This window comes from Xiphophorus couchianus, chromosome 5, assembly GCF_001444195.1.
Source record: "Xiphophorus couchianus chromosome 5, X_couchianus-1.0, whole genome shotgun sequence".
Classification (NCBI taxonomy): domain Eukaryota; kingdom Metazoa; phylum Chordata; class Actinopteri; order Cyprinodontiformes; family Poeciliidae; genus Xiphophorus; species Xiphophorus couchianus.
Window position 1 is genome coordinate 27,651,863 of NC_040232.1, and position 13,718 is coordinate 27,665,580.

Sequence of the window (13,718 nt, forward strand, 5' to 3'; positions counted from 1 at the left end):
CTTGACACATTTTATATTGATTTCCTCACATTTTACCTAAAATACGCCACCTGAGCATTTTTCAAAAGCGACCGCTGCGTGACCAAAGCATCCTCCTTTTGGCAGGGCAGCAAAAAGCTACAATTATCTACTGAAGTTGTTGCAAAGACTCGTGTTGAACTTTTAAATCTGACAGGTGGCATCAATGCAAAGCAAAACCAAACCAGAAAAACCTCCAAAAAGGAAAAAAAAAAAAACTGCATTCAAGACAGAGCCGAGAACAGATGCCCGTCAGCTGGAGATCTGCTTAAATGTATCATCATCAGTGTAAGAAAAAGCCTACCCTGTGCTTTTGTGTCTCTGCTCCTAATCCATGTCTAGGTGTGTCTACCATTGAACCAAAAGCCAATCAGCCGTTCTTTGACAGGAGCCGAAGTGACAGCCATCTTCATTCCAGTCACTCATTCGTGTCCATCCAGCTTGAATCTGCGCTCATCAAGCTGTTTCAGTGCCTGGGAACAAAACTCTAAGTCTGCTGTGCTGAACTATTAACCACGTTAGGAGGCACTCATGAATGTTTACTTCTGCCTGTAAGAAAACAGGCAGTAGTGTGTTTCTTTCATTTAATTACACATAGATATACATTCCTCTCAATTGTTTTTATTAACTTCACATACATAATAGGATGCTGAACTGTTTTGGAACCTTGAAAGAGCACGCATACTTCCTGAACCCCACGATTTGTCAGGATTCGGCCACAAGCTTTAATATATTTCATTATTAATGTGATTGAGCAACACAAAGCAGCACATAACTGAGAGCTGTTTTATGAAGATTACAGATGTTTGTTTTTTTTTAGAAAACGAATCGCATCGCGAAAACCAAGGAACACAGCAGACAGGCCAGAAGAAAGTCCTGGGCTGATTTAAAACAGAGTTAATTTATGGAATAATTTCCCAAGCTTTAACCATCTCATGTAAAAAAAAAAAAAAAAATTCCAATATATTGCCCAAAATTGGAAAGAGTCTGGGCACAGCTGCAAATCTGCAGATTAGGGAGGCAAAAACTAAAAACCCCAGAAAACTTTTAGTCCAGTTTAAGGTTTGCCACAGGCTGTACTGAACACAAATACTCTGGCCAGTTTAGACCAATATCTAGTTTTTAGACCTACATCCAAAATACCACGTGTGCTTTCTGTCTCCACTGTGAAACATGGTGTTGGAAATATCATGCTGTGGGGAGTTTTTGTTTTCTTTTCTCCTGTTTCAGTGACAGGAAAGCTGATCAGAGTTGATGGGAGTTTCACTTTCATATCAACCTTAAACATACTAAGAAAAAAAGAACAACAGACTCGTTTCTTTCATTATTGCCTCAAATAGTTAAAGTCCATATCTAAATCCAACTGAGAAACTTTCAGCCTGAGCTGTTTTGTGAAGAAAAAGTAGCAAAAAGTCCCTCGATGTGGTGACATATGCTAAAAAACTGAATATTAGATTTACTAATATATATCACTATTACAACAGTATAATCATTACTATGTTTACTATCAAATAGCAATGATGGTAATGATTACTTGTAACCTAGCACTTAAAATACCAAAAGAGATGAAAGTTGAGTATGGTGGATAGTTCTGCAAAGTGCTGTGTAATAAACTCACCTGTCACATCTCATCACGTTGAGGAAATCACCTGGCTCTCAGCAGAGGCGGGCCTACCATCTCCTGTCTTTCCACATCAGTAGTTCTCCCACACAAGCTGCAGCAGAACCCCAGAAGCAAGTTCTTCTCTTATTATGCTGATCCAGACTGAAGCTTTTAGAATCAGAGCCGTTCCTCCAGCCAGAAAAAACCTCCGTCAAAGTTCCTCCACCATGGACCGATGCAACAACATCTCAGTTTTGTCATACAGAAGGTCCAAGCCCGTGGGGAAGGTGAGGCGGCGGGTTCAGGACCTTCGGATCCCCTCGTCCTCTTATCATTGTGCCCACACGGCCAGCGGAACCAAGCCGGACCTGAGTCACAACGAGAGCGCTCGGTTAGCGGCCGACTGTCTGCTCTCCCAGGGCCTGGACGGATACCGCCAGGTGCTGCAGGCGGAGGGGGAGGTGGACTTCCTGTCAGAGCTGGAGAAGCTGTACATCCTACAAAACGGGAGAGATGCAAACTCAGGTTGGATGTTCTTCTCGGGGTTTTTTTGTTTTGTTTTTTTGTAATTTCAGTTTTTTACTGTCTTGTGTTGTTAACAGATTATGCAGGTGAAATAGATGCCATGGACAAGGAGTTTGTCAACCTATTTGCCCATTGTGAGTCCCAAACGAGCAGCGACTCCGCAGTGGAGTGTTTGGACCAGAAGATGGATAAAGGTACTAAACAATTTGCTTTACTGCAGCCATGTCTGTCTGGAAGTCTTCAGTCTCCAATTTCTGTCTCCCCAGACGTGAAATTCTTTGCTTCTGTGTCGGACAATCCCAGTAGGGCTGCAAAGTTAGTGATTGATCTATCGATTATTCTGACGATTAATCGTATACAAAAAATTGGCACATTGTACAGATTTTTCATTTAAGCACCTTAGCCTTTCTTTTTTATACAATATTAGAAATACATTAAAATATGAAAATATAAGAAAATATTTAAATTCCTTTTTTAAATAGAAAAGTAAATATTAATTCAACAACAAAGTGAATTTAAACCGGGTGAAGCTAAAACTGTGCCACGTGAGAAGTTTTGGATAAAACATATTTACAAACAAAAGTGTTTGTCATTTTAAATGTAAAATATAAATGTATGCTATACAATTTTGTTTTAATTACCGCTCTGAATATGTAGGGGTTTTCTCAGAATATTGCATTTTCTGAGTCTGTATTCTCCAGTTAGCGATTAATCGATAACTAAATCAGCTGACGATTATTTCAGTAATCGATTCATTACCGATTAATCGTTTCAGCCCTGGATCCCAGCCCTGAGGTGTTTCTCCAGTCTGACAGGACAGCAGCTGCCATGAAAGATCTGGTCAGACAGTTCCTCAGAAAGACTAAAATGGTATGATAGGAGGTGTGTGTGTGTGTGTGTGTGACATGAATCCCTATTGCTGTAGTACCACACGGTTGGAAAGCATGCGGGTGACGGTGGGGGTGTGTACTTGTGTGTGTGTGTTCAGGCCCTGGCTATGGTGATGGACACCTTCAGTGACCCGGAGCTGCTGTGTGATCTTCTTGAGGCGAGCAGGAAGAGAAACGTGTCTGTTCACCTCCTGCTGGACCACCTTAACCTGGAGGGGTTTGTCAGCATGTGGCAGGAACTCAAACTCGTCAGCAGAAACTTCCCGGTAAATATTTTCAAAACAGGAAAAAAAAGAAAAAAGCTGGAGTTATTTAGCTTCAGACTGTGAGAAGAAAATTTGCTGCCGCATGTTTGTGATAATTAGCGTGTGTGTTGGTGTGTACAGAAGGTGTCGGTGCGAAGCGTCCCAGGTCAGACCTACAGCGCAAAGACGGGCAGGAAGCTGACAGGTCAGATAGCGGAGAGTTTTATCATCGCTGACTGGGATGAGGTGCTGACTGGTACATACAGGTACGTCTACACACACACACACATACATACACTGCAAAAACACACCCAGTTTCACCAAGTATTTGTGGTCTGGTTTCTAGTACAAATATCTTACGACACTTTAAGCAAGACAAAAACTAACTTAACAAGTAACTTTTTAGCAGGAACTAGGAGCTAAAAGCACTAGTTCAACTGGCAGATTTCCCCCCTGCAACATGGGGAAAATGTCTTCTTATAAGTGAGCTTTAAATCATGTTATAATGTCATTCCTCATCACAAACATACCTGGAGTGTTGCCTTGACTCTTTTATGCATGTTTGAGGAGTCCTTGAGTCTCTTGTGGGAACCATCCGGCTGCACTGAGCTCCTCCTCAGAGCTGCTCTTTCCAAGTTTCCAAGCGTCCTCTTCACAGAGCAGCCCTTGATTTACTTGACTGTGCTATAAAATAGCATTATATGTCTGGAAAAGACAAAATACTGCCCCTTTAAGATATTTACACTAGAAACTAGGCAAAAATACATGGTAATATTTGGCGTCTTTGCAGTATACTGCTTCCAGAAAACGTTTTCTATTTCTCTATTAATGCTTCCATTATTGTAAAACTCTTTCCTATGATCTATTCCTGTTTCTGGTGTCTCCCTCAGTTTCACATGGCTGTCCAGTATGGTCCATCAGAGTCTTCTGGTTCTCATTAAAGGTGCCTCGGTCTCACATTTCCATCAGGAGTTCCTCAGACTTCACTCCAGCTCCCAGCCGGTCCCTGGCTTTGTCACTTTCATCTCTCTGCCACAGTGTCTTTGCCTTTACTCCCGATCTCATGAGCATCCAGACAGCTGTAACTGGAAACCCCACAAGACTGTGACAGCAGCATGTTCACATGGAGAGATTAGTCTACAGCCTCCTCAAAGCGGTAAGCAGCCCAGAGAGAAAATACCTCCACATCTGCCTCTGAAGCCTTCGGCTCAAACAGCAGCAGAGAGTGGAACAGGAGCCAAGGTCGAGCTGCAGAATCAGAGCCAGATTCGCGGTCACCCACATCTCCCCGATCAGACCTTCTCAGAAGTTCGGCTTCACAGCACCACTGTGAAGAAGAACGGCGAGGTCGAAGAGCCACGCAATCTGAACGATCTGTCCCTAACACACGGGCGGCAAAATGTTCACCGTCAGTCAGGCTTAAAGAAGCAAAACAGCCTCGCTCTCCCAGATAGGAGCAGTGAAAGAGTTTTCTCTCAGCAAAGGAACAGAAACTCGTCTGCAGGTTTCATCCAAACACAAAGAGACCAACTGGATTCCTCACGAATCGCTCACGCAACGGTGGAACTTCAATGTGATCAACCTCAACTCCTCTCACCTCCGTCGTCACAGAAAACACGACCAAATCTCAGCCGTCAGGTCTCTTTCAGGAGCTCCGGGGAGTACATACCCAGTCTCCAACCCAACGCCTTCAGAGGAACCAGCAAGCAGGAAGGGCTCATGGAGCGACACCATGGCCGTCTGAACTCATCCTCTCACACAGTGACCTCCTGCTTTAGACCAGCACCGGCAGGAACAGGAACCGCTCTCGGTCCTCAGCAGCAGACGGAGTCCAAGAGGTTCCTGTCAGGCGTACGAGCCACAATGCAACTGCATCCCGTCAGACTGCACCGGAGCCCACAGAAGGCAGCGGGACCCGGAGCGGTGGCTCGCTACAACTCCTTCAGCGGTGCACATGGCATGGGGCAGGCAGGCTGGAGAACCCTGCAGAGCAGCAGCAGCAGCACGTCGCTGCGAAGGAGCCTGAGCCTGACGGAGAGAAGCCCAGCAGGATACAGAGGAGCAGGACGTCACCCTGTATGAATGCATCCACAGTTTTAATGAAAAGCCTATGGAGCAACAGAGCTCCACTGGACTGAGAGATTCAGTCAGCGAACAAGAAGCAGACCAAAAACAAAGCAATGCAGAGATTTGAAATCAAAGAAAAATTGAACGTAATTTCCAAAACGTAATAAAATAAAAAACGTAAAAAAATGCTGCATTTCTTCTTTGCCCCTTTACTTTGATACCACAAGATAAAAATCTATTGCAACCACTGGTCTTTGGACATCACATAACGCATAGCGTTAGTTTTCCACCTCGTTATTCTTCATTCTCATGGTGAAACATGGTAGTGGTAGAATCATGCTTTCTGTGACAGCAACAAGGAAGCTGGTTAGAGTTGATGGGAGATTATTTTTAGACAGAACAATTGGCAAAAAAGAAAAAATGTCCATCTCCGGACATTCAATGTACTGATTGAAGGGAAGCAATACAAATGTCTACCAGACTAAACAGATTTTTAATTAGGAAAAAAAAATCATTATTTAGGTTCCATTTCATTTTACTTTGTGTCAGACTGTCACATAAAATCCTAAAGAGAATAAGCTCACAGCAAGAAAAACTGGGAAAACTTCACTGGAAATGAATCGATTTGCAAAGCACTGCTTTTCTGGTTCAGCTATTGCCTTTGCAAATCGACAGATTATCTGATTCTGTCTTTCAAAAGTGCCTCAACACAACACTGTGTGTCAGTTCCAATGACTTTGAATGGCCTTTCTGGTCTGTTATAAACATGATTTGGTTTTCCTACTTCCTACTAAAAACATTCTGCCGTGTTGAGTTTTCCTCTTCAACATTAAATATTGAATAACCTGCCAGGCTGGAGTTTCTCATCTCATTTGGTGTTTGTGAGGACAAACTTGATTAAATCCAATCCAGTTCAGTTTATTTACAAATGTCATCTGAAGGCACCTCTCAGAGAAATGTCAAAGTTGATCAAAAACATCTGAATCCTGTTTTTTTGGACCATTTTTGATGACATTTTCTATAAGCATACAGAATTTCAATGTAGTATTTAAGACTAAATATGTTGCAAAAAAAAAAACATTTATTAATTTATAGAACATATAACAATTTTGAAGAAAAGAAGAAATAAAAAGACACGGATAATAAAATATAAACAAAACTGTTTACACAGAGCACAATATGTTCTACATGTAATACTTATAGGTACTCTTACTGGCAACACAATACTTGGTCATCCAAAAAAAAAAAAAAAAACCTAAATATACTGCAACAATGCTATATTTGCAACAAATATTTGTTTGAAGCATCTTCAGCATGATCTGAAATCCTCTGCCAGTTTGGCTGCAAACATCGATTCCAGCAGCATTAAGGTTTAGTCTGTGGTCCATTAATCTGTGACGCTCCGGCCAGTAAAACGTTGCTCCACCAGCGCTCTCTGAAGCTCTGCAAGCTCACCGAGGTCAGGCTCTCCCCGTCCTGGTAGTCCTCCCTCATCTTCTCTGGGATCAAGTCCTCTGACATCACCTGGATCGTCAAAGCAACAACAGAAGGTTCTAGTGGAAGCAGACTCTAGAGTCTAGACTGTCTGGGAATAAAGTGAAAACTCATCCCGCTCACCTCGGTGAGAGCCTGCAGCGTTGCTTCTTTAGGATTTAGTCGCTGCAGAGCCTCTTCTGTGATCTGGAGAGTCTTTACACTGCGCTGCAACACAAAGGAGGACTGCTGCTGGCACAGGATTCTCAACAAGAGCCTTTAAGAAAAAAAACCATAAAATAGGTGTATAATTTACACATAAACACTAAAACCAAGGAAATCTGTCATTTCATGTCGCCTGCTGCTGCTACATGACAAATGACTGTTTTCAGATTGTTTTTATGTTTAATGTAGGGCTGAACAATAAATCAATAACGATATATATCGCGATAGACATGTGATCAATATCAATAGATAATACTGATAGAATGTTCAATCATTTTGCTGAATTCCAATCCAGAACCGCACAGCATTCTGGGGGATGTAGGCAGAGCAAAGGCTTTGCCAGCTAAGCAAGATTGGTATCATCAGCTAACTAACTCACTCCGGTTACCAAGCAACAACCTGTTGAGCAACTTGCGCAGCAGCATTTTAAGGTTTCCCCACCGTGCCTCACAACTGCGTAAAAATAAACGGCGTGGAATGAAAACGCACAAACCTAATCAATGATTATCAATATCGACTGATATGAAATGCTTATATTGTAATATGTTTTTCAGCCATATCGTCCAGCCCTAAGTTAATGTCTCATTAGCTGGGTGTGATTTAGCCTATGTTAAAGCAGCAGCTTCATCAGAAAGCGTTACCGTGTTCGGATGAAACACATGCAAGCTCTCAGCCAGACCCGGTCCTCAGTGAGCTCTGCTGCCCCCTCCTGGTCCTCCTCAGACTCCCCATTCACAGCCTCTGATGAACGTTCTGGTACACAGAAGCACATAGTCTGTATAAATATTGAACTAAATACATGTAGATACAAATATTTTATCTACAGAAGGTAATTGTACCCATGTCTGAGTCGCAGCCCAGCAGCTGTAAACACGTCTGACCCAGGTTGAACCAGTGCCAGGGGTTAAAGGGCAGCAGGCTGCACAGCTGCTGCAGACAGGACCTTTGAGGCCCCACACAGCCAAAGTGCTGGTAGATGCTGACCTTCAGGACGTGAAGTTTAAAGTTAGCACTCACACCAATCTGAATTATGAACAAAAAGGTTTTATTTGATACAGACTTTGAGCAGCAGGAGGCTGGTCAGGTGGCAGGTGTTGGAGGCTTCTTTGTTCTGCAGAAAGCCGAACGCAGTGTGAGGGATGCAGTTTACTACATGAGATACCTGCTTACAACTATGTGTCATATTTTACACCAGATGGACCTGAATGCAGGGGTTCATAAAGTATTGAGATTCCTGTAAAAATGTTTGATGCCTTGATGCCTGATGTGTTTAGGAATTGTAGGTGTGTGACGAAGCACATGAAATAATCTGGTTAAAATGTCTTTCAACCAATGAAGATAAGTAGATATTTAATTTTCTCTATGGCCTGGAAGACATAACTACCTTAATTTAAAAGATAAAAAAACTCTACCAGATATTTACCTTACTGGCACATATATGTCATGATCACTTATGGTTTTCACCCAGTGGATTTATTTAATATTCAAACTTCTCCACATACAAAGTTCAAACTAGTTGATTTTTTTCATGCTCTATCAAAAATATATTGTATTTTATAACTGTTCTTGACTTAAATCATCGAAACCAACCCCATGATCATTCAGGGATGTTCTTTTTTTTGTGAACAACTACACCAGGTAATTTTAGGAAAAACCTGCAGGAAAAGAACTTCACCAGCAATTCAGCTAACTCCAGCGCCTGCTCCCTTTGTCCCAGCTTGGTGCAGCATCGAGCCATTCCCTCCAGGACGTCGCGCCTGATGGTCAAGTTGTTGTCCGCGATCCACTGCAGGCAGCTGCTGTACGCATCCAGGGCTCTCTGAACGAGGCGGCATGAGACACAATGAAGGTCAAGCAATGATTCGGCTTTAAACAGCTGCTGGATTTGATAGCATTACTGCAGTAAAAGCATAAAACATCTAAGGCATCACTTCACATATTTAAATTAGAAGAGTTAAAGGTGTGTGATTAGGGATTACAAACCAGTTTGGCCTGATTAAAAAAAAAATCTTTGAGTGATGCAGAATAAATCCTGTATTTTTGTACATAAGCACCTATTTAAATATTATAGAAATATTTCTCCTCTTTCCACCTGTCTGTTATTCTATTCAAATTAGGAGCCAAAAAAAGAGTTTTGGAAAATTCCTCATCAGTCACATTACACGCAGATTTCAGTTCCAGCTGCAGTTGAGTTCTGCAAACTCTGCAGAGAAATTGCACACTTGAGTGAAAGAAAACTGAAGAACTCCAGTTACCTGATAGTTCCCTTGTCTCAAAGCCAGGTCACCTCTGAACTTGAACACTTTCTGCTTCTCCAAGGAATCGTCCGTATCCAGAGCGGCGTTCTCACAAAACCACTGCGAGGAGAAACAGGAGGACGTTATGAAATTATGAAAGCATGTAGCGCCACAATCTATTTTTTCCCCGTATTTCTCCAAGCGTACCAGTCGTTTTAATAACAAGTTTTGTGATGCAAAATACCAGCATAAAGTTAACAATCATCCTCTGGCAGATAGTCTCACCTGTGGTTCGCACAGTTTGGCGTTGTAAGACGACAGAGACTCGCACACCCGCTCCCTGGCCTCTGAAAACACGGAGTCATCAAAGGTGCTGCCGAATATCTCCATCCAGAAGCAAAAGGTCTCATCAAATATGCTATTCCAAAGGGAAAAAAAATTGATCCAAATATTTCAACAACGCTTCACGAGTTTGTTTTTGACGACAGTCACTCGGTCCGTCATGAGCTGCTCCGACGGAAAACTTGATAACTCTATAGTTCCGGGACGAAAGATTCCCGGGAGTAAGGGGGCAGGGACGAATAAATAAAGGACAGTACGGACTAAGTTAACAGCTCTGTTAAAACACTATTTATTTATTTATTTATAGTAAATTTTGAACCCTTTGGTGTGTTAATGTTTGGATTGCTTCTTTTTTTCCGCCATAAAACAACACATGGAAGATTTTATTTTACATTACTATGATTTTTTTTTCTCTTTTCATATTAGACATCAAAATTATGGAACAATCTACCAGCAGATATCAGACAAGCATGTCCACTCAGTGTTTTAAGTCAAATTTGTGTTTTATTGATTTATTTGTTTTTCTTGGTTTTATCTTTAATTTGAACGTTTTAGATTCTTAAAAACAAAAACCGGGTCACAAAGGAATACCACAATTGAAATAAAGTAGAAGTCCTAAATCTCACTGGTACTGACAGATAAAATTAAACTCTTCATAGTCAGACTTGCTGAACCAGCGATGGTCTCCTTCTTTCTCCTTGCACTCCACTCATGTCACAGTCTTCTTTATAACCATCCCAATCCCAGCAATTAAACTTTACAATGTTGTCATCAACCCAGAACCAGAAGTCCAGAGTGCAGGTGTAGCGAAGTCCGATCCAAATGAAGGGACTGTTGGCTTTCTCAGCTTCCAGCTCAGGTCTGCATCTGTTCATCCAAGATGGAGGTGTTGCACACTCGAACAAAAATGGTATCGAGACATGCGGTTGTGGTAAATTTTCTTTACTCCTTTTTTTTCTCGAACACGAACAACATCAATAGTCCAACGTGCGTCACACTCAGGCTGCTCTCTACTACTCGGCTTCTTCTACACAACAAACACTTAGGACCCCAGGCTGCCCTACGCGCCTGTTCAAAAGTCCTGCTTTTCTAAACTCCTCACTCTCAGCCAGAATAGTTATCCACATATGTATGAATGTACAGCTTCACATGGACAATCAATCACAGTGCTTTTTAAATAACAAAACAAAGCAAAATATTCATAGGAACAAGAATAAAATCATTTTAATGGGAGGGGGGGTCCTTGATCTAAAGTCCCCAGCAACTGGTCCCCCACACTCTCCCCCTCAAAAATAAATGTCGTCCCGACATAGTGACATCTCTGGAGTAACTGAGGCTTCAGCCGGTATGGAGACAAGTTTGGAAGACAGTCTCTTGGCACACTGTTCTGTATGACACAGTTCTTAACATGGCATCTATCCCCCTCTTTATGTCATGTCGAAACAATAGATAGTACTGGCCAGGTAATATCTGTATGGTCACTCTGCCATCTCTGCAGGTTGTGTATCGCAGACTGTAAAGTTTGACTTTAAGGTCCTGCCCCATAACCTTTTATTCAGACCCACTTATGTTACTATATGCTCAACATATATCAGTCTAAATCAACCCAATAGTGGTCTCAACTCCAGATGTGCACTAATCAGCTATTATTATACTTAAAGCTTCCGATTCTAATCCCCCTTGTCCTGCCTAGCTACCTAACTTGTGTACCATAACCTGAACATATAACGGAACAATGTAACCTAACCCCGATATCCACTGAACATTACTTGTGCCTAACCATAAGTGTTGGTTGGCCTAGCCTGCTGTATGTGAGTGTCCTGGGTGGATTTCGTTGTCTAGAAGGATACTGTCTTGGAACGGGTTCCCGCCCTCTCTCGTCTGCTTCATCAGATGACACCGCCTCGCCAGAATCTTGTTCTTCTGCTTCCTCAGACGACACCGCCTCGCCAGAATCTTGTTCGTCTGCTTCATTAGATGGTGCTGCTTCCGCAGGATCTTGTCCATCTGCTGTATCAGATGATGAGTGCTCCTCTGTCGCCATTTCTTCCTCTCCGTCCACTTCTCCTTCCTGCTCCACCTCAGATCCTGCAGTCACTTGAGCATCCTCTGCATCCCTCCTCAGCTGACCTTCAACTTGTTCAGGTTGTACTCTTGGATGGGTGATGGACCTCCAGTTGTCTTCATCATCAGAACTGCTGTCACCATTCTTGTCAACACCATCTCCTTGCTTCCTTCTGTTTCTACTCTGCTGTTGCCTTTTCCTGTCCATCATGTTCTTCGCATCTTTCTCTGTTTCAGCAGTCAGAAAATCACAAGGCAATAGTAAGTTTCTATGCAAAACTCTGATCTTCCCTGTGCCTTTTTCAGGATGTACCGCATAAACAGGGCTGTCCTTGTGTTTCCTTTCAGTGACTATGTAGACCTTGTCCTCCCAGTACGACCTGAGTTTTCCTGGTCCTCCTCTTTCCTTGAAATTCCGCACTAAGACCCTAGATCCTGGCTGCAGTTCCACTCCATGAATTCTCCGATCATACTCCGTCTTTGCCCTATTCCGCTCCTTATGTGCTGTCTCAGATGCCAACTTGTAAGCTTCTTGCATCCTTTTTCTCCACTTACTGGCATAATCACTGTGGGAGGTGCTCTGATCAATTGGAGTTAATCCAAACATCATGTCCACTGGCAGCCGGGGACTCCTGCCATAAAGAAGGTAGTAAGGTGCATATCCAGTTGCCTCGCTGCGTGTACAATTATATGCATGCACTACTTTGGGCAGGGAGCTCTTCCAATCTGACTTTTCTTTTTCTGTCAGGTTTCTGAGCATTGAAAGAAGTGTTCGATTAAATCTTTCTGCTTGACCATTTCCAGCTGCATGGTAAGGAGTTGTACGGGAACCTTGGATGCCACAATACTTTTCCAGTTTAGAAAACAGCTTGTTTTCGAATTCTTTACCCTGATCGTGATGAAGTTTAGCTGGAAATCCAAACTTTAGGGCAAAGTCTCCGAAGATCTTTTCTGCAGCGGTTTTTGCTGATTTGTTCGTGCATGCATATGCTTGAGCAAAGCGTGTAAAATGGTCTATGACAACAAGGATGTATTCATATCCTCCTTTACAACGCTCCAAATGAAGGAAGTCAATGGAGACCATTTCGAATGGGTGAGTGGTAACAATATTGACCAGTGGTGCTCTTGTTATCCTGTTTGGATGCTTCCGCTTCAGGCAACTACAAACCTTTGTCACATGATGTTCCACATCCCTTTTCATATATGGCCAGTAAAATCGGTCACGGATTAAGTTCAATGTTCTTTCCACACCAAGGTGTCCCATTTCCTCATGCAGTTCTTTATATATTAGCTGGTGGAACACCTTGGGCAGCACAAGTTGAACTCGATTGGAGGACTTCCTAAAAAGAATGCCATCTTCATTGACACACAGTTTGTTTCTTTCTCTAGCGAATACAGAGATGCCGTCACGCCAATTTCTTTTGGCATGCTGGGGCCACTGTTTTCTCATCACAAACTCACGCACCTTTCCAATCATCGAATCCTCTTCCTGTGCTTTTCTGAGGTCCTCTGCTGATATTTTAGCCACTGATGGTGCTATGTGTTCCTGTTCTTCATCATTGCAGGCTGCCATTATGACTGCAGGACACAACCACGGCCCTTGATCATGGGATGTTAGCTGGACTGATTGTGTGACAGATGAAATTACCTTTGGCTCCATCTCCTGGACGCATGTCCGCATGTACTCCTCCATGTCCAGGGGCATCCTAGACAGCCCGTCTGCATCCCCATTAACTTTCCCCGGTCGATACTTGATGGAGAAGTTAAAGTCTGCTAATTCGGCTATCCAGCGGTGTGTGGTGGCATTTAGCTTGGCTGATGTTAAAACATAGGTTAAAGGGTTATTATCTGTATAGACGACAAAAGAGGGTGCATAATAAAGGTACTCTCTGAATCGTTCACAGATTGCCCACTTCATTGCTAAGAACTCTAACTTCCCAGAATGGAGGTGGTAATTCTTTTCTGGGGAAGTTAATGTTCTTGACCCATAACCTATGACCACAAGTTTGCCTTGTTGTCTCTGGTACAA

General features: G+C 42.7%; 2 protein-coding genes across 2 annotated transcripts; one reads left to right on the forward strand and one right to left on the reverse strand.

Moving 5' to 3' along the window:
* The first annotated feature begins 146 nt into the window (after positions 1–146).
* Positions 147–5,535, forward strand: LOC114145439 (protein FAM83A). Its single transcript, XM_028019005.1, has 6 exons — positions 147–2,146; positions 2,224–2,340; positions 2,922–3,016; positions 3,135–3,302; positions 3,423–3,547; positions 4,172–5,535. Exons 1-6 carry the CDS (start codon positions 1,771–1,773, stop codon positions 5,361–5,363), a joined length of 2,073 nt encoding a protein of 690 aa, XP_027874806.1. The 5' UTR covers positions 147–1,770; the 3' UTR covers positions 5,364–5,535.
* Positions 5,536–6,245: 710 nt separating this feature from the next.
* c5h8orf76 (chromosome 5 C8orf76 homolog) lies at positions 6,246–9,814 on the reverse strand. Its single transcript, XM_028019303.1, has 8 exons — positions 9,569–9,814; positions 9,302–9,403; positions 8,722–8,865; positions 8,107–8,157; positions 7,886–8,030; positions 7,688–7,799; positions 6,966–7,098; positions 6,246–6,872 (listed from the first exon to the last, which is right to left on the reverse strand). Exons 1-8 carry the CDS (start codon positions 9,671–9,673, stop codon positions 6,714–6,716), a joined length of 951 nt encoding a protein of 316 aa, XP_027875104.1. The 5' UTR covers positions 9,674–9,814; the 3' UTR covers positions 6,246–6,713.
* Positions 9,815–13,718: the final 3,904 nt, after the last annotated feature.